Source organism: Salmo salar, chromosome ssa25 (genome assembly GCF_905237065.1).
Source record: "Salmo salar chromosome ssa25, Ssal_v3.1, whole genome shotgun sequence".
NCBI classification, from domain to species: domain Eukaryota; kingdom Metazoa; phylum Chordata; class Actinopteri; order Salmoniformes; family Salmonidae; genus Salmo; species Salmo salar.
In genome coordinates, this window is record NC_059466.1 from 45,734,435 (window position 1) to 45,755,482 (window position 21,048).

A 21,048-nucleotide genomic window follows, 5' to 3' on the forward strand; every position below is an offset into this window, starting at 1 on the left:
ATTGAGGAAAATAAGAACAATCCGAAATTTATTTTTGATACTGTCGCAAAGCTAACTAAAAAGCAGCCTTCGCAAATGGAGGATGGCTTTCACTTCAGCAGTAATACATTTATGAACTTCTTTGAGGAAAAGATCATGATCATTAGAAAGCAAATTACAGACTCCTCTTTAAATCTGGGTATTCCTCCAAAGCTCCATTGTCCTGAGTCTACACAACTCTGCCAGGACCTAGGATCAAGGGAGATACTAAAGTGTTTTAGTACTATATCTCTTGACACAATGATGAAAATAATCATGGCCTCCAAACCCTCAAGCTGCATACTGGACCCTATTCCAACTAAACTACTGAAAGAGCTGCTTCCTGTGCTTGGCCCTCCTATGTTGAACATAATAAACGGCTCTCTATCCACCGGATGTGTACCAAGCTCACTAAAAGTGGCAGTAATAAAGCCTCTCTTGAAAAAGCCGAATCTTGATCCAGAAATTATAAAAAACTATCGGCCTATATCGAATCTTCCATTCCTCTCAAATTTTAGAAAAAGCTGTTGCACAGCAACTCACTGCCTTCCTGAAGACAATGTATACGAAACGCTTCAGTCTGGTTTTAGACCCCATCATAGCACTGAGACTGCACTTGTGAAGGTGGTAAATGACCTTTTAATGACGTCAGACCGAGGCTCTGCATCTGTCCTCGTGCTCCTAGATCTTAGTGCCGCTTTTGATACCATCGATCACCACATTCTTTTGGAGAGATTGGAAACCCAAATTGGTCTACATGGACAAGTTCTGGCCTGGTTTAGATCTTATCTGTCGGAAAGATATCAGTTTGTCTCTGTGAATGGTTTGTCCTCTGACAAATACATTGTACATTTCGGTGTTCCTCAAGGTTCCGTTTTAGGACCACTATTGTTTTCACTATATATTTTACCTCTTGGGGATGTCATTCGAAAACATGTTAAATTTCACTGCTATGCGGACGACACACAGCTGTACATTTCAATGAAACATGGTGAAGCCCCAAAATTGCCCTCGCTAGAAGCCTGTGTTTCAGACATAAAGAAGTGGATGGCTGCAAACGTTCTACTTTTAAACTCGGACAAAACAGAGATGCTTGTTCTACGTCCCAAGAAACAAAGAGATCTTCTGTTGAATCTGACAATTAATCTGGATGGTTGTACAGTCGTCTCAAATAAAACTGTGAAGGACCTCGGCGTTACTCTGGACCCTGATCTCTCTTTTGAAGAACATATCAAGACTGTTTCAAGGACAGCTTTTTTCCATCTACGTAACATTGCAAAAACCAGAAACTTTCTGTCCAAAAATGACGCAGAAAAATTAATCCATGCTTTTGTTACTTCTAGGCTGGACTACTGCAATGCTCTACTTTCCGGCTACCCGGATAAAGCACTAAATAAACTTCAGTTAGTGCTAAATACGGCTGCTAGAATCCTGACTAGAACCAAAAAATTTGATCATATTACTCCAGTGCTAGCCTCCCTACACTGGCTTCCTGTTAAGGCAAGGGCTGATTTCAAGGTTTTACTGCTAACCTACAAAGCATTACATGGGCTTGCTCCTACCTATCTTTCCGATTTGGTCCTGCCGTACATACCTACATGTACGCTACGGTCACAAGACGCAGGCCTCCTAATTGTCCCTAGAATTTCTAAGCAAACGGCTGGAAGTAGGGCTTTCTCCTATAGAGCTCCATTTTTATGGAATGGTCTGCCTACCAATGTGAGAGACGCAGACTCAGTCTCAACCTTTAAGTCTTTACTGAAGACTTATCTCTTCAGTAGGTCCTATGATTAAGTATAGTCTGGCCCAGGAGTGTGAAGGTGAACGGAAAGGCTGGAGCAACGAACCGCCCTTGCTGTCTCTGCCTTGCCGGTTCCCCTCTTTCCACTGGGATTCTCTGCCTCTAACCCTTTTACAGGGGCTGAGTCACTGGCTTACTGGTGTTCTTCCATGCCGTCCATGGGAGGGGTGCGTCACTTGAGTGGGTTGAGTCACTGACGTGGTCTTCCTGTCTGGGTTGGCGCCCCCCCATTGGGTTGTGCCATGGCGGAGATCGTTGTGGGCTATACTCGGCCTTGTCTTAGGACGGTAAGTTGGTGGTTGGAGACATCCCTCTAGTGGTGTGGGGGCTGTGCTTTGGCAAAGTGGGTGGGGTTATATCCTGCCTGTTTGGCCCTGTCCGGGGGTATCATCGGATGGGGCCACAGTGTCTTCTGATCCCTCCTGTCTCAGCCTCCAGTATTTATGCTGCAGTAGTTTATGTGTCGGGGGGCTAGGTTTCAGTCTGTTACATCTGGAGTATTTCTCTTGTCTTATCCGGTGTCCTGTGTGAATTTAAATATGCTCTCTCTAATTCTCTCTTTCTGTCTTTCTCTCGGAGGACCTGAGCCCTAGGACCATGCCTCAGGACTACCTGGTATGATGACTCCTTGCTGTCCCCAGTCCACCTGGCCGTGCTGCTGCTCCAGTTTCAACTGTTCTGCCTGCGGCTATGGAACCCTGACCTGTTCACCGGACGTGCTTGTTGCACCCTCGACAACTACTATGATTATTATTATTATTTGACCATGCTGGTCATTTATGAACATTTTAACATCTTGACCATGTTCTGTTATAATATCCACCCTGCACAGCCAGAAGAGGACTGGCCACCCCTCATAGCCTGGTTCCTCTCTAGGTTTCTTCCTAGGTTTTTGGCCTTTCTAGGGAGTTTTTCCTAGCCACCGTGCTTCTTTCACATGCTTTGCTTGCTGTTTGGGGTTTTAGGCTGGGTTTCTGTACAGCACTTTGAGATATCATCTGATGTACGAAGGGCTATATAAAAATAAATTTGATTTGATTGATTGATCACTGAGATCTTGGTTGAAAACAGCAGAGGTGTATTTAGAGGGCAAATTGGTTAGGATGATATCTATGAGGGTGCCAGTGTTTACGGCTTTGGGGTGGTACCTGGTGGGTTCATTAATAATTTGTGTGAGATTGAGGGCGTCAAGCTTGGATTGTAGGATGGCTGGGGTGTTAAGCATGTCCCAGTTTAGGTCACCAAGCAGCACGAGCTCTGAAGGTAGATGGGGGCCAATCAGTTCACATATGGTGTCCAGAGCACAGCTGGGGGCAGAGGGTGGTCTGTAGCAGGCGGCAACGGTGAGAGACTTGTTTTTAGAGAGATGGATTTTTAAAAGTAGAAGTTGAAATTGTTTGGGTACAGACCTGGATAGTAGGACAGAACTCTGCAAGCTATCTCTGCAGTAGATTGCAACACCGCCCCCTTTGGACGTTCTATCTTGTCTGAAAATGTTGTAGTAAGGGATGAAGATTTCAGAGTTTTGGGTGGACTTCCTAAGCCAGGATTCAGACACGGCTAGGACATCCGGGTTGGCAGAGTGTGCTAAAGCAGTGAATAAAACAAACTTAGGGAGGAGGCTTCTAATGTTAACATGCATGAAACCAAGGCTATTACGATTACAGAAGTCATCAAAAGAGAGCGCCTGGGGAGTAGGAGTGGAGCTAGGCACTGCAGGGCCTGGATTCACCTCTACATCACCAGAGGAGCAGAGAAGTATGAGGATAAGGGTACGGCTAAAAGCTATAAGAATTGGTCGTCTGTGACGTCCAGAATAGAGAGAAAAAGGAGTAGGTTTCTGGGGGCGATAAAATAGCTTCATGGTATAATGTACAGACAAAGGTATGGTAGGATGTGAGCACAGTGGAGGTAAACCTAGGCATTTAGTGATGATGAGAGAGCTTTGTCTCTAGAAACATTGAAACCAGAAGATGTCATAGCATGTGTGGGTGGAGGAACTGAGAGGTTGGATAAGGTATAATGAGCAGGGCTAGAGGCTCTACAGTGAAATAAGCCAATAAACACTAACCAGAACAGCAATGGACAAGGCATATTGACATTAAGGAGAGGCATGCTTAGCCGAGTGATCAAAGGGTCCAGTGAGAGTTAGATAGCTAGCCGAGCCGTCTGTAGATTAGTGGGGTTCCGTGTGGTAGGGGGGACCAGTCCAATTGGCAAAATAGTTAGTTATAGAGGCCCAATAAAATTGTACGATAGACCTATTCAGATCGCAGCCGATAAAACAGCTAACGATTAGCGGGCCGCAGATGGGCATTCAGGTTACGTCGCGACGGAGGGGCCAGTTGGATAACTCCCTCGGGCAGGCAACGCCGGTGGTCTAGTCGTGAAGGTCCCGATGGGGCTCCGCATCGGCAGTAAAACGGGTCCGGATAGGTGATTGTAGCCCAGGAGAGGCTGATGGAACTCTTCAGCTGGCTAGCTCCGGAATAATTATGTTAACTCCGGGACCAACGTTGCCAATAGTCACTCAGGTAGCAGCTAGCTAGCTGCAAGATCCAGGTGTAAACGTCCAGAGCCTGCGGTAGAAATCCGGGGATATCGAGAGAGAATAGGTCCGGTAAGCTCTGGTCTGAGTCACGCTGTACAAAAATTGGCGATAGCTTTTCGAGCTAATGGATGGCTGAGGACCGCTAACCGTGGCTAGCTGAACTCCAACGTTAGCCAGGCTAACCTTTGGCTAGCTTCCGTTGTGGATTTCAGATTTGAGGTAAATAATACTTTTATTTTTTAAATTGGTGAGGCGGGTTGCAGGAGAGTGTTTTGAGGTTGAGTTTTTAGAGAAAAAAAAAAATATGTAAAAAGATATGCGAAGAAACAATATATATATATATATATATATATATATAACACACACACGACAAGAGGAAGACAAAGGACGTCTGAACTGCTACGCCATCTTGGGACAAAAAAAAAAAAGTTCTCACAAGTCCATCTTCATCTAGGTCTATGATATAGTTCGGTTCTAATTCTCAAGACTAAAAAACTCAACGGACATTATGAAAGCTTAACCAAGTTTACTCTTCCCAGAGGGTCAATACAGCTGCATTAGACAAAACATGTTTCCACCACCACAAGTATATATACTCCAATTTAGGCACTCCTCCTCTCTAATCCTTACATCTATTATGGTTTGACGGGAAGACGAAGTAATAGGGTAATAAACCATAATTTCTCCCTTTAAGGGGATCTGACCTGACGTCAACCCCTCATTTTACTAACCCTCAGATCACCACCCGTATCCGCTATAGCAATCCTGTGACTTTCTCCCGTCCAGCCAACACATTCCAAAGCCATCTGGTTCCTACAGATAACCATCAACTTCTGATGTAAAAACCAGTCGCTATCACTCTTTAAATAAGATACTTCTGAGTTGAACAATGTTCCAAGTTTAACCAAGAATCTAACAATATGTTGTGATTACAGTACTGAATCATTCAAAAAGCAAACACATCAAGGGAAGGCAGTTTTGGCCTATTCAACTGAGAGGATCAAAGAGCGAGAGAGATACTCATACAGAATGACACAACTACATCATACACACACATACCTGTCAGAGAGAACCTTCACGCGGTAGTACACACCCCTGGGGGACCCCGGGCCTGGATCCCACCTCAGCTGGTGGACAAAATGTTTGGAGGAGAGAGTCAGATTGACTGGAGCAGGCAGATCACACATAACTGAGAAAGAAGAGGAAGATACATTTTATTTAGGATGTCGTTTGGGTCCTGGATGCTGATTGGCTGAAAACCTGTGGTATATCAGACCGTATACCACGGCATACTATGACACAAAATCACTTGTTTACTGCTCTAATTACATTGGTAACCAGTTTTTAATAGCAGTAATGCATCTCGGGGGGGTTTGTGATATATGGCCAATATACCACGGCTAAGGGTAGTATCCAGGCACTCCACTGTGTCGTGTGTAAGAACAGTCCTTAGCCGTGGTATATTGGCCCTATACCGCACCCCTTCGGGCCATATTGCTTAAATATACCACACCCACTCAGGCCTTATTGATAAAAGTAACTTCAAGTATAGGCCTACACCCACACCATTTTGTTGTTGAGGTATGGCCACACCATTCAAACACAGGAAAGCTTATTTTTAACATATTTAATTAGTTTTCCATCTACAAAATGCTATTTCACTCATATTGTAATTAATTATAGGTCATTATTTCAAAGAAATTACACTGGACAGTTACTTTAAGTATTACCCCTCAGAAATACAGTAATGATGACTACAATTACGAAGCCGTAACGTTACTGAGGAAAATATATTGTACAAGATGCAAAAATGTCTCACCTGAATGTGCCTGTAGTAACCAGGAAACCACCAATATCACTGGAGTCATGACACCATTGCCACAACACTCAGTGGTCATGTCAATGAAGCTGACTCTTACATCCTCCACCTTGACTCCACTGTGCAGCAGCTCTCATGTCCATCCCCATCTAAGCTGAAAGGACAGATAGGCTACATTGTCTCTTTGGGTGTGGTGTTTGTTCACTTGGTTCAAAGGATCGTTTGATTGAGTTGTGGATGTACTGTTAAACAGTGTTCATTCTTATGTGGTTGAGGGGTTCATAATTTGAGGAGCACTTGTTTTCACACAACTCAAACCAACATTGTGCTGGAATTTTGGAAAAATAAAAGGAAAAAAACGGACTCATTTGGTAAGCTACATTAGGCTATTGCAACCCGGGTGGTATTAGAATGTGTTTCTTTTCCTTTTTACAGAAATCTGCTGCTTTGTGATAATGGAAACTTTTGTAGCTATGTGGCATAACTAGTTGATATCACAAATTCTCAGTTCAGGTGGCCAACTAGCAGTGGTGGATACTTGAGTAAAAGTAAAGATACCTCAAAAGAAAATGACAAGTAAAATACTACTTGAGTAAAAGTCTAAATGTATTTGACTTTAAATATTATTCAGTATCAGAAGTAGGAATCTTTTCAAATTACTTATATTAAGCAAACCAGACCGCACAAATGTATAGTTTTTATTTTATTTAAGGATAGTCAGGGGAACACTCACACATAATTCACAAAGGAAGCATGTGTGTTTAATGAGTCCGTCAGATCAGAGGCAGGCGGGAGGACCAGGGTTGTTCTCTTGATTAAGTGCGTGAATTGGACCATTTTCCTGTCCTGTTAAGCATTCAAAATGTAACATGTACTTTTGGGTGTCAAGGTAAATGTATCGAGTAAAAAGTACATCATTTTCTTTAGGAATGTAGTGAAGTAAAAGTTGTCAAAAAAATATAAATAGTAAAGCAGGTAAGTAGTTTTATGGGGTAACGTTGTGGTACTTGAAAGTATTTTTACACCCCTGCCTCAACATTACCAAAACAAAACGTGCAACAGAGATAGTAAGAACAAAACACGATAACCGCGAGCAAAACAACAGTTAGCTAACGTTCGCTGTCGGTTCCACTGATACAACGTTTCCGTTAGCAGCAGTTAGCTAGCTGTACCACTAATTCCGTGATTCCGTTAGCTACTCGCTAACAAAGCCTAGGCCAAACAGTAGATATCATTTGATAACTCCAAGCATAATACAATAAAACATAGCTACCGATATGAGATGTTCACCTTTCTGCCTGGTTGGCAACAGAAGTCAAACAAGAGCCAGTCCTCTGCCACAATTGGGGTGCTTTCCGCAACTGCTGCCAGCTTGTAGAAATTCAAGGGTTTTGCCGCGTTCAGAACAACTGGAAACTCTGAAATCTCCTACTTCCAGGCGCTAGGGAAAAAAACTAGTTACGACTGGGAAAATAATTTTTTAACGGTCATCCAACTCGGAATTCCAAATCGGGAACTCGGGCCTCTTTCTAGAGATCAGACTTTCCCACCTGAAGATCACCGACGTCGTAATTTGACCTCGTATTTTGCCGAGTTCCCCGTTGTTTTGAACGCGGCATAACAACGCTGCTACTGGAAATGACGACAATGTTGAGCAACCAACCACAGATCTTTATACGAACTGATTGGCTTTATCTTGGGGACATTGTTTCACACTAAGCATTTCGTTTTTTTAGAGAGCAGTGTACTTTAACATGACATACAGGGCTCGATGTATCAAGGAAGTTCCCACAGACTAACTTTTTAGAAACAACAGCATAAAAAAACACATTCTACACAAAAACCGGGTCACGATTTGATCATTGAGCTCTAATTCCTCTTTCATGAAATTGCACGTACATTACAATGAATGAAACTGACACACATCAGTGGTATTCAAAGTCGGGTTGGGGGAACTGCATTAATGTCGCCAAATAACAACAAAAAATAAAAATAAGAGTAATTAATAGTACATGCATATAGTATGGGACAATATACAAAAGATCATTTCAAAAATCAAATGTATCTGAATGAACAGAATCCTGATAACACGTAGAGACATTTTAAGCCTGTCATTAGTTTTTGGGTGAGGATCGGGAAAGTTTGAATACCTCTGTTTTACATACACACATTCTCAACAGAAGACAATATTTGGGAAGGAAGGCATATCCAACCAAGTGGAATATCTGTGCAATTATCAGCTGTTCAATTACACTGTAGGCCTACACGGCACGCACGCATCAATGTCCCATATAGCCTGAGAAGTCTTCCTCCTCCTCTGTCTCATTGTGAGACTGCACAGTGCCAGTGTGCGTTACCAGGCAGTCAGAGTATGTCTTTGTACAGCTGACAGCATGTCTATCTGAATATTCAGAGTATTTGTGTGTGCAGTCTGTCTGTGGCGGTGTCAGTACTAGGCCTGTATCTTCCTGTATCTCACCCTGTGATCCCATGCTGTCTAGTCCTAATGTCCTCTGTAAGGAGTCTATGGGAAGTAGAGGCTTCTGCTCCTGTTTGGAACAGCATAATAAAACATCTGTCTCATTCTCATCCTCCCTCTTTAAAGCCCCCAGAGTCAGAGAGAACAGATTGACATTAATAGAGGTCTCCTCCCTCTCTTTCTCCTCCATCTCTTTCTCCTCCTCTCCACCCAATCCTACAAGTCCCAGATCTCTGTCTAGGCTGGAAATGACCTTCACTAGTTGACCTTTGACCTCGCTCTGACCCTGACCTCCAAGCACCACCACACCCACAGGAGCTTCCTCTTCTTCCTCAGCAGCTACCTCAGAACTCAACCCCCCAGAATGCCCTACTGCATTAAGGGCCACATTGGCCCCTGATGCATTCTGGGACTGTGTGGTGCCAAAGCTGCTTTTAGAGGAGAGCTTGGGGGCGCAGTCCATGTAGCAATCATTCCCCCCCGCCTCCTCTTCACCCTGTGATCCCATGCTGTCTAGTCCTAATGTCCTCTGTAAGGAGTCTATGGGAAGTAGAGGCTTCTGCTCCTGTTTGGAACAGCATAATAAAACATCTGTCTCATTCTCATCCTCCCTCTTTAAAGCCCCCAGAGTCAGAGAGAACAGATTGACATTAATAGAGGTCTCCTCCCTCTCTTTCTCCTCCATCTCTTTCTCCTCCTCTCCACCCAATCCTACAAGTCCCAGATCTCTGTCTAGGCTGGAAATGACCTTCACTAGTTGACCTTTGACCTCGCTCTGACCCTGACCTCCAAGCACCACCACACCCACAGGAGCTTCCTCTTCTTCCTCAGCAGCTACCTCAGAACTCAACCCCCCAGAATGCCCTACTGCATTAAGGGCCACATTGGCCCCTGATGCATTCTGGGACTGTGTGGTGCCAAAGCTGCTTTTAGAGGAGAGCTTGGGGGCGCAGTCCATGTAGCAATCATTCCCCCCCGCCTCCTCTTCACCCTGTGATCCCATGCTGTCTAGTCCTAATGTCCTCTGTAAGGAGTCTATGGGAAGTAGAGGCTTCTGCTCCTGTTTGGAACAGCATAATAAAACATCTGTCTCATTCTCATCCTCCTCCTCTTCCTCCTCCCTCTTTAAAGCCCCCAGAGTCACAGAGAACAGATTGACGTTACCAGAGGTCTCCCCCCTCATCTCTTTCTCTTCCTCCACCTCCCTCATCTCATTCTCCTCCTCTCCACCCAACCCTACAAGTCCCAGAGGTCTGGGTTGGTCTCCGTCTAGACTGGAAATGACCTTCGCTAGTTCACCTTTGACTTCTCTCTGACCCTGACCTCCAAGCACCACCACACCCACAGGAGCATCCTCTTCCTCCTCAGCAGCTACCTCAAAACTCAACCCCCCAGAATGCCCTGCTCCGTTAAGAAGGGCAACATTGGCCCCTGATGCTTCCTGGGACTGTGTGGTGCTGGAGCTGCTATCAAAGGAGAGCCCCGCATCGCGGTCCATGTAGACCGTGCCGTTTCCCCCCTCCTCCTCTTCATCCTCCTCCTCTTCCTCCCCTGCTTGGTTTGCGTTCTCTCTGTTGTAGTGTGCTTTTGGTGTGAGGGCCTTCCCTTGTTTCTCTGGCTCAGAGGATATAGAGACCAGGTCAGGAACTGTTCTCTCTGGGGTGACTAGGTAGCCCTCAACCAGGGCAGTCTGCATGGGGAGAGGGAGGAGAGAGAGGCTGTGTTAGACACAGAGAAAGGCACAGTGATGTCACTGCCTGAAGCAGATTTAACTTTATGTGGACTACAGGGCATGAAAGACTTGAAGTTAATGTTATTTGCCTTTTGCAGGAATTTACTTTGGCTTTGCATTTCTTAAGCTCCACAAATTCACATCCAGGACCAACAGATCAACATTGAAACTATGGCAAAGCCAAACAAATAATATCACAGACAAACAGTGATAGAATTGTGAGAGAGATGGGTTTGACAATGTAAACATATACTGCTCAAAAAAATAAAGGGAACACTTAAAAAACACATCCTAGATCTGAATGAAATAAATAATTTTATTAAATAATTTTTTCTTTACATAGTTGAATGTGCTGACAACAAAATCACACAAAAATAATCAATGGAAATCCAATTTATCAACCCATGGAGGTCTGGATTTGGAGTCACACTCAAAATTAAAGTGGAAAACCACACTACAGGCTGATCCAACTTTCATGTAATGTCCTTAAAACAAGTCAAAATGAGGCTCAGTAGTGTGTGTGGCCTCCACGTGCCTGTATGACCTCCCTACAACGCCTGGGCATGCTCCTGATGAGGTGGCGGATGGTCTCCTGAGGGATCTCCTCCCAGACCTGGACTAAAGCATCCGCCAACTCCTGGACAGTCTGTGGTGCAACGTGGCGTTGGTGGATGGAGCGAGACATGATGTCCCAGATGTGCTCAATTGGATTCAGGTCTGGGGAACGGGCGGCCCAGTCTATAGCATCAATGCCTTCCTCTTGCAGGAACTGCTGACACACTCCAGCCACATGAGGTCTAGCATTGTCTTGCATTAGGAGGAACCCAGGGCCAACCGCACCAGCATATGGTCTCACAAGGGGTCTGAGGATCTCATCTCGGTACCTAATGGCAGTCAGGCTACCTCTGGCGAGCACATGGAGGGCTGTGCGGCCCCCCAAAGATATGCCACCCCACACCATGACTGACCCACCCCCAAACCGGTCATGCTGGAGGATGTTGCAGGCAGCAGAACATTCTCCACGGCGTCTCCAGACTCTGTCACGTGCTCAGTGTGAACCTGCTTTCATATGTGAAGAGCACAGGGCGCCAGTGGCGAATTTGCCAATCTTGGTGTTCTCTGGCAAATGCCAAATGTCCTGCACGGTGTTGGGCTGTAAGCACAACCCCCACCTGTGGACGTCGGGCCCTCATGGAGTCTGTTTCTGACCATTTGAGCAGACACATGCACATTTGTGGCCTGCTGGAGGTCATTTTGCAGGGCTCTGGCAGTGCTTCTCCTGCTCCTCCTTGCACAAAGGCGGAGGTAGCGGTCCTGCTGCTGGGTTGTTGCCCTCCTACGGCCTCCTCCACGTCTCCTGATGTACTGGCCTGTCTCCTGGTAGCGCCTCCATGCTCTGGACACTACGCTGACAGACACAGCAAACCTTCTTGCCACAGCTCGCATTGATGTGCCATCCTGGATGAGCTGCAATACCTGAGTCACTTGTGTGGGTTGTAGACTCCGTCTCATGCTACCACTAGAGTGAAAGCACCGCCAGCATTCAAAAGTGACCAAAACATCAGCCAGGAAGCATAGGAACTGAGAAGTGGTCTGTGGTCACCACCTGCAGAACTACTCCTTTATTGGGGGTGTCTTGCTAATTGCCTATAATTTCCACCTGTTGTCTATTCCATTTGCACAACAGCATGTGAAATTTATTGTCAATCAGTGTTGCTTCCTAAGTGGACAGTTTGATTTCACAGAAGTGTGATTGACTTGGAGTTACATTGTGTTGTTTAAGTGTTCCCTTTATTTTTTTTGAGCAGTGTATGTTTCCCATGCCACTAAAAGTCATTTAAATTGAATTTAAACAAATGAGTGAGAGTGTAGGATGTGGTTAGCTACAAGATAGAGCCATTTCTCACCAGTGATCTAGGCAGGTGGGTCTTCAACTTGCACACGAACCCAGTGTAGAACAGGACAAACATGAGAAGCATCAGGCCTGCCCCACTCACAATGAAGAGAACCGACAGCCCAGCTACAACAGCAGGGACTGGGGGGAGGGACAAGTCATCGTTATACCCCAGTCCAAGGTGTACCGAATGAACAGAATAATCCTGATAACATAAGAGTTCCATGCAATATCTAAAATAGTAACACAGTGCCAACACATTACCTAATATCTGGCATGGTAAAAGTGAGGATGAAGCATTGACTGACAGAACTATAAACAATATTCACCTCTGTTAGGCTCCACAATACTGGTGTGAGCACACTTCCACTCAGAAAGCTGTGTTTGTTTGTTGGTGTTGATCAATGTATGCACCCTCACACAGTACTCTGTGCCCACCTTCAAGTTCCCCAGCATATAACTTAAATTAGTTGTACGGGTCTCTTTGAACTGAAAATGAATATGATCGAAGAGTATTCATTTAGATTAAATGGTCCTCATTCTCATTAAATGGACATAATTTGTAAAAAAAATAAAATAATAATAATTTGAATAGAATTTGACACTACAATGAAGACAGGGAAAGGATAGGCATTGTTGTTTTTACCTGAGTCTCTCCTGCTCTCTTCCAGTCAATCTGAAAGGATATGCTGTTCCCATAGACCTTTTCAATGGTTCCCATCTCAGGCAGTGTGATGTTGATTACCAGGCAATTGCCACATCCATCCAAAGACAATGTTGGAGGACCAATAACAGCTGTGGAAGATATAATGGTACTGTAGCATCATTTCACAATTAATATTTAACTTTTATTTTTTTATTACAAGAACATATTATAATAGACACATTGACACACAAATACATGCCTAGATTGTGTTATGTGATGACAACTTGGCTAATGTAAATAATGGCCCTCACACAAACACCTGGTTAAAATCCCTAGCAGAAGTATAGTCATCCGCCTATTAGCGAGACAGAATGACCAGCAGACGTACTCTGTGTGAAGGGGGTGAAGGTGATCCCGGCCAAGGGCGACTCGAAGAGGTCGTGGGAAGCCTGAACACACAATCTGTATACTTCTTTGGGGTACTTCAGATCCAGCTTCTGATTTGTCATGTTGGTTTGATGTTGTATCTCTAGGGTCGTGTTGTTTTCTCTGTTAGGATAGAAATGAGGAGGTACATTCTTAATGTAGCGAATAAATTTACAAAGTAAACTTAGTTAAATTACTTTATTGACAAAATACAGTGAGTTAATTTGGATTACAAATAATTATGATTTGGATTTCAAATAATTATAATTTTTTAATCAGTGGTCTTCAGACCTCAAGAAGATATATTCTATCTCAGAGTGATGTGTCTAGCCACATTACTGGTTTACTAGTCTTTCCTGTTCCATAATGGCTTAAGAGTATTTATCTACACATATATTATATTCCAAAAAGATTGGAAATGTATCTGATGATTTATACATATGTACATTGGATGATGCCCACATTGATCATGTCCAGGGTTATACATATCTGGGTATCTGGATTGACGAAAAGCTATCTTTCAAAAAGCATTGATGAGTTAGTTAAGAGGTTTTTAGGAATAGGGAATGTCTTTTGTTAAATAGCAGAAAACAAATCATTCAGTCTACATTCATTCCAGCTTTAGACTACGGCAATATCTTCTATATCAGGTTTTCCCAAACTGGGGTACACGCAATGCCGTCGGGGTTACGCCAAATAAAAATGTGATTCACATTTTTTTTTTAAGACCAAAAATATTATAATCACATTTTCAAACAGTACATTTATATTTTACAATGGGGCTATACATTTAGGTGAGGTTTTTTTCTCACCTGAGTAGCCTCGTTTCACTGCCAAAAATAAAATTCAACCATCTGGCGAAATAACAACACAATGTCAAATACAGGTAGCCTAGACAAATAATTAACATCCAATCAACATTAACCGTTACTCTCTCAATCGAAACCTTCACTCTTGCGCAGACATTTAGAAATGAAACATGACAATTTGAAAAATAAGCCACGGGAGTTTGAGTGAGAATAAAGACGACTTTGAGTAGTAAGACCTGTATAAAACCAACAGATACCAATAATAAGAAGGGGCTAGAATCATCTTTTAAGGTGAGCTACCGAGTGGCTAGGACAGGCAAGCCCCATACTATTGTGGAGGACTTAGTTCTTCCTGCTGCTGCAGATATGGGCTGGGACAAAGCTGGGGGAAAAGGCCCAAAAAGCTATACAGACAATGTCTTTATCAAACAACACTGTTTCACGACGCATCAGTGACATGGCAGGAGCTGTTTTGAAACAATTACTGCTTCACATACAAGCCAGTGAATTCTATGCGTTACAGCTGGATGAGTCAACAGACGTGGCGGGCCTGGCACAGCTCCTGGTATATGTCCGTTACGTTTATGGGGGGTCAATTAAGGAAGACATCCTCTTCTGCAAACCAAGATAACATGAGATTATATTTTTAAAGTACTGGACAGATTTGTGACATCAAATGGACTTTGGTGGTCAAGATGTGTTGGTATCTGTACTGATGGAGCAAAAGCCATGACAGGGAGACAGTGGAGTGGTTACGCGCGTGCAAGCAGTTGCTCCCGACACCACTTGGATACACTGCAGCATCCACCAAGAGGCTCTTGCTGTCAAGGGAATGCCTGACAGCTTGAAAGACGTTTTGGATACTACAGTGAAAATGGTTAACTTTGTTAAAGCAAGGCCCCTGAACTCTAGTGTATTTTCTGCACTATGCAATGATATGGGCAGCGATCATGTAGCGCTTTTATAACATACAGAAGTGCGCTGGTTATCAAGGGGCAAAGTATTGACACGTTTTTTTTAAATTGAGAGACGAGCTTAAAGTTCTTTACTGACCATCATTTTCACTTGTCTGACCGCTTGCATGACGAGTTTCTCACACGACTGGCCTATCTGGGTGATGTTTTTTCTTAACAAGGACAACACACAGGTCTTTCCATCATTTTATGATTTATTGTGTGCAAATGAACACAAGCTTACCAACAATGTCAAATGTGATATAGCGAAGCACCTGAGTTGGGTGCGCAATTACGCAGGTACTTTCCCGAAACGGACGACACAAACAACTGGATTCATTATGCCTTTCATGCCCTGCCTCCAGTCCACTTAACAATATCTGAACAAGAGAGCCTCATCGAAATTGCAACAAGTGGTTCTATGAAAATTGAATTTAAATCAGAAGCCACTGCCAAAATTATTGATTATTATTATTTGTGCCCTGGTCCTATAAGAGCTCTTTGTCACTTCCCACGAGCCGGTTTGTGACAAAAACACACTCATTCTTATGTTTAATAAATGTATCATATAGTGTGTGTGGCAGGCTTACAATAATGGCAAAAAACAACATTTGAGAGTGCGCTGACCCCGGTGCTAGAGGGGGTACGCAGCTGGAGGTTGAATGTTTGAAGGGGTACGGGACTATAAAAAGTTTGTGAACCACTGTTCTAGATGAATGCACTTGACAGTGCCAATGTACCCTCTAAACAGCGCGCAGTAGCCCGAGACTGCCGCCCAGCTCCCCGGGACTGCATGCAGAAGAAATACTGTATCAGCCCACAGAGAGAAGTATGCGATTGAACTTCACTCAACTTTCTAGAGAGTTTTCCCTGTTAGTTAACACTATCAACGTTTCCCTTTACTGTGGCAATTGTGATCGAATCAACGCAATATTAAGCACTTAAGGCAACATACCGAAACAAAACGAACTATGCAGGAGACTTTGTTGTAGACAGAACGCATCGGAATAGGATTCGATTGCATTGACAAGCAGAACTCAGCCTGTACTCTACACAGACCAGTGCGGCATAACCAATCAGAGCTGCAGTAGGCCTATATGCAAATCAACCATTGCTATATATGGATCTGTGCCATTGACTTTGAACTGGACTGTTTACAGCTGTGGTCGTGAGTAGATGTGCTTGTTTTGAGATCAAAGCGAGAGCTGCATGTATTCACCTGTCCACATTTTGTTCAAATCCTTTGCTAGTTAGTGAGTTATTAGCCCAGTTATAGATCATTTGTAGTCAGCAATTGGGGAGTGATTGCTTCCTACAAGAGAACAAAAATGTGTACATTTTTTGACCTCTTTGAAAAGCTAGTCAGGTAAAGAGCTTTTTTTTTGTCTAAAGGGGCAGTGTTGTATTTTGAGACAGGCTTGAATAAGCTAAGTAGCAGAGGGCTGCATAATTTGTCTGATTCTCTGTAATAATTGTATGGGAATAATAATGCATTTTATTTTGTAAAGTGGTTTCTTGCATCAAACAACATTTTCTTGCATCAAACAACGCAACATTTTCAGTCACCTCCTTGTCTGAAGGACAAGTGGACAAACAGGTTAGGTCAAGCCCTGCATGTTTTTACAAAAGTCTCATGAAATGTAGGCCTACATTGAACACCACACATTGGCTGCTACTGTAGGCTGAATGATAGAACAGCTATTTCCATGTTAAAATGTTATGGGATGCATCTTCTCCAATGTTTTTGATGGTAGGCCATTCTGGTAGGCCTACATTATGATCAAATAGCCACAGTAGGCTACTTGGCTACTGTTAAAACTAACTTAAAGCGGGTACAACCTCAGTGTTCACAGTAAACGCACGCTGGAAGTTGCACAACATTTTCACAATGTTCAAGTTTCGCACTCAGCGGACCTGAAATTCACTCAGTGCAGAGAAAAATTAGAGGGAACATTGCTTGGCACTGTATCCCAACCAAGGTACAGTAAATCAATAACTTGCTGCCAGTACCAGGTGTGTTAATTGTCTATAATGTCTACTTAAAATGTTAAAATGTTTGTAATGTCTAAATGTGAACTATAATTGTTTGTAATGTTTTGTTAGTTCTGTGTCGGACCCCAGGAAGATTAGCTGACATTTTGGCATCAGCTAATGTGGATCCTAATACAATGTAATTAAAAAAAGATTCATAGGCCCTTTTTCCAGTGGTAAGACCTGCAGAGCAGAGTACTGTCTCTAGAGTTGCGACACTATGAAGGTGCAAACTACAACCACAGAGCTGTAGCTATGGTCAAGTGAAAGCAATACTTGAGAAAACACGTCACACTGCAGTCAAATGTTCCATCCACAGCACACTTGGTAAGATAGGCAAATTGTTCTAAATAGACTAAGTTCAAAGCTTATTTCTAAGAACGGTGCTCATCTCCACAAAGTGAAAAAACATAATTCTGACAGAAGACATTGCTTTTCACAAAGAAAACTAATTATAGCACCATCATTATTATTATTACTACTACACCTAACGTCTGACTTACGTTACAACCCAGTCATATCAAGTGTCATGGGAATCAGATCACCATCATTTGTCTAAAGTCCATAAACCTTAACCACAATGCAGTAGTAGAATTATCCAATATGATAAACACAAACAAAATAATGATGATGGGTGATACTATAATCTATAATTTAAGATGGGGAAAGGGTGGGGGGTGTAGGTGACAACCTGTATAAGATATTGTACATGGTCCCGGGTGGTGTGCCCGGCCCAGGGATCCAGCGGAGAACATGGTGGAAGTTGAGAGAATCGATGGTAACATTGACTGGAGCAGGGAGGGTACACAGGGCTAGGATGGCAAAAGGGGATACAGAGAGGGACAGTATCATTAAACTCGTAAATGAAGATAACATACAGTATGTCAGTACAAGCCACTATACTGCCCACAATCACAGACTGTTTGTGGGTGAATGTGTGAGAGCAACTAGAGACTTCAGTAAGGTACAGTAAATCAATAACTTGCTGCCTAGCTGCCAGAAACCCATTTTGATGACAATTTTTGATGACCCCACCGTGTTATGTCATCAACGGCCAAGGGTTACTTTCTTAATTTGACTATGACAGTTTATTACAAATCAGTCTGACAGTATTTCAATCTAAAAGACAGTATGGTTTGAAGTGACTGAAATGCATGAGAAAGGTATTGAGAAGTTCGGAAGACCATCAGGCAATAATGTTGTATGATCTTCTGTGTTGAAAATAACACCATCATTGACAATGTTCTTTCCCCCTCAGTCTGATTTAGTGCCTGGTCTTGTCCACTCCATTCTAATGGCTTGTGGGCATAGTAACTGGAAACAGTGTTCCTGAGTCGTATCTTTCAGTGAAGGCATCATAATATTGCTAAGCTTAAAACATTAAAAAGAGAGCCACATTTGTAGGAAGAAAACAGAAACCAGTCTGTTAAGTACAACCGCATCTAGAATCTACCCCAAATTTTCTCTTGCGACCGCATTTTCAAATTGACCCCTAGTTATGGAAACAAAGCAGTAAACACTGAAATGCTACGTTGAACCTGTTCTTAAACCCATAATAGTGGTGGACAACTTACCATAAAAACACTGCAACATCAAATAAATAGTTAGAAGGAAATGTTTCATATCTTTTTATTCCTAAAACCTTTAAAAAGAATATCTAGAGGACTGGTCCATTGTTGGTCAATGTTCTGAAAAACAAAAGATATTGAATACATTAGTGAAAATGAAGTTATCCCACTCACACAAAAGGAAAGGTACAGCCGTACTGTGAGGTTTGTGTGGAGTCTATTGATAACGACCAGGTTGTATGATCTAATGTTGGGACAGGGGAAAAACACTTGACTCAATCTATGCTTACTTTAGGCTACTGTTATGTGTTTATATAAATATGTTGTCTACAACCAGTCTGCAACTCTTGAAATTATTAAACACAACAAACAATTTGAATGAAGAAAATAAAAGATAGAGCTTTGTGTAGTCTTCCTCGTCTACAGTGTTTCTAATAATGACTTCGCTAGTAAAGAGCTAACGTTACGCTAGTCCTACACTGTTTCCTCCTCCGAACTAAATGCTGGCATTAATAAATAATTTTACCTGAAGATATACCTTCTTTGATGAATCCCTTTCAAAAGAACGTGATATTTCCCCTGTGCGTAAAAGTAGAAGACAAAATAGACATATAAACAGTCTGGTCGTGCTGTGAACATTAGTAATTTATTCGTTTCTTTCAGTCACTTGTGTTTTCCAAACGTCACTCCTTTCCTTGAAATGGCATGGTAACCAGGTCGAACGCTCCCAAAATGCAACGGGAACAAATGAGTCACATTGAGATGAGATCCTATTCGTCCGTTTCAATCAGATATTTGCATATTCACGTTAGGGAACGCCTACTCTGTGAAGTGCGCGTGTGCAATAACTAAATTCGCCTTTTCGTTCTAAACAATGCGATAATTTTTTTTTTTTTTACAGCTTTGGCAAAGGTTAATGTCTACAAAACGTAGTCCACTCTGTTTATAACAGATTCTAGTTTTTGGAACAGAAAACTGTATTGAGATAAAAATGTTTAATCGATGAGAAAATGTGCAGAATGTCGACCAAAATCCATCTCGTTGAGTCTTCTACCACTGCCGGCCACTGGGCTTCCTCTCACTACCATATTTGGAAGGGAGTTTAAACGCCAAGCGGATGCTTTACATTTATACATCTGGTGAAATATCTGTCTCATTGTTCTATCTTGTGGAATGGACTTCTTCTATGGTATATTGACGATCGCACAATTTAATGTGCATCCGGCAACCTGCTAAACGGCATGAAAACAGGATTCCCCAAAATGGAACAAAATACCACAAAAAAAACTAAAAATAAAACTAAATCAAACACATTTTCTGTTAACAAAATAAAACATATGATCCCTACACAGGCTCACGGGGAACCTGGGAGGGCGGGTCTTCCGGCACCAGTACCCCTTGCAAGTCTTCAGAAGTAAGTCCCAAGAACGTTTCTGCACAGGCTATCTTTTGGCTGGCAGCAAACATTTACTAGACTGTGCTGCGTCCACTGCCACATCTTCACTAGCATCAATTGTTTTCTCATTCTGTTAATCGCCTCTGCATAAGAGATACGATTGACTGCTCTGACCTTTTGTCACCTCAATTTCCTTCACGTTTACAGGGCACTCCAGGAAGTCTGGATTAGTTTATTTTGTAAATATTTTCTTAACTATATTTTCTGAAAACTGCATTGTTCGTAAGCATTTCACGGTAAGGTCTACACTTCACCAGGGCGTAGCCTAACGTGATCAGAAATCAAAACTAGCAAGCAAATCGCAGCAATGAAGAATTGAGTGCGTTCACGCCAATGGGGGATTCTGGCAGGGGGGAGATTTTCGGCACAACACCGGTCCTTGCGGTTATGCCTGTATAGGCGAGACCGAAAAATGTCGTCCCCGCACAAAACTAGAATAGCCCCAGTAAGCAAAATGACGTCTAAAATACGTATTTACCAGACGAAGTTAGGTTCAATTTAGGTTCTGAATGAAAGGTGAAAATGTATTTTCCATATGTTTTAAAAACATATTTTCCAGGATGTTGAAAAGGCATCTTTTCCGGATGTTGAAAAATACATATTTTCTGGAAGTTGAAATCAAGCCCTTTCTGGAACTGCACCAAAAAAATACGTCCTCCTGTGCTAACTGAGGTGTAGCTTACAGTGTTGCCTAAAATTACATTTTTATGAATGCCCGCCTGTGGTAAACTTAGATGTCGGCTTGTACTTACTGGGGTGTGGCCTACAATGTCATCCCGCAATGGAATTTTATGAATGCCCACCATTTGTAAAACAGGAAGTTGCATTGGCTTTATTAGTTCTGATTCCTGTGACTAATTCATTT

The 21,048-nt window shown here is 42.8% G+C and overlaps 1 protein-coding gene across 1 annotated transcript in view; it reads right to left on the minus strand.

Moving 5' to 3' along the window:
• The window catches only part of LOC106593401 (uncharacterized), a 34,282-nt gene extending 14,813 nt beyond the window's left edge, over positions 1-19,469 (minus strand). Inside the window, exons 1-11 of the mRNA XM_045707444.1 lie at positions 19,254-19,469; positions 18,734-18,847; positions 17,851-17,971; positions 14,179-14,220; positions 13,329-13,489; positions 12,941-13,089; positions 12,624-12,783; positions 12,308-12,435; positions 8,472-10,358; positions 6,190-6,319; positions 5,430-5,559 (exon numbers count right to left, since the gene is read on the minus strand). Coding sequence (XP_045563400.1) covers positions 5,430-5,559; positions 6,190-6,319; positions 8,472-10,358; positions 12,308-12,435; positions 12,624-12,783; positions 12,941-13,089; positions 13,329-13,489; positions 14,179-14,220; positions 17,851-17,971; positions 18,734-18,782 — 2,957 coding nt within the window. The 5' untranslated portion in view covers positions 18,783-18,847; positions 19,254-19,469. The remainder of the gene's footprint in view (positions 1-5,429; positions 5,560-6,189; positions 6,320-8,471; positions 10,359-12,307; positions 12,436-12,623; positions 12,784-12,940; positions 13,090-13,328; positions 13,490-14,178; positions 14,221-17,850; positions 17,972-18,733; positions 18,848-19,253) is intronic.
• Positions 19,470-21,048: the final 1,579 nt, after the last annotated feature.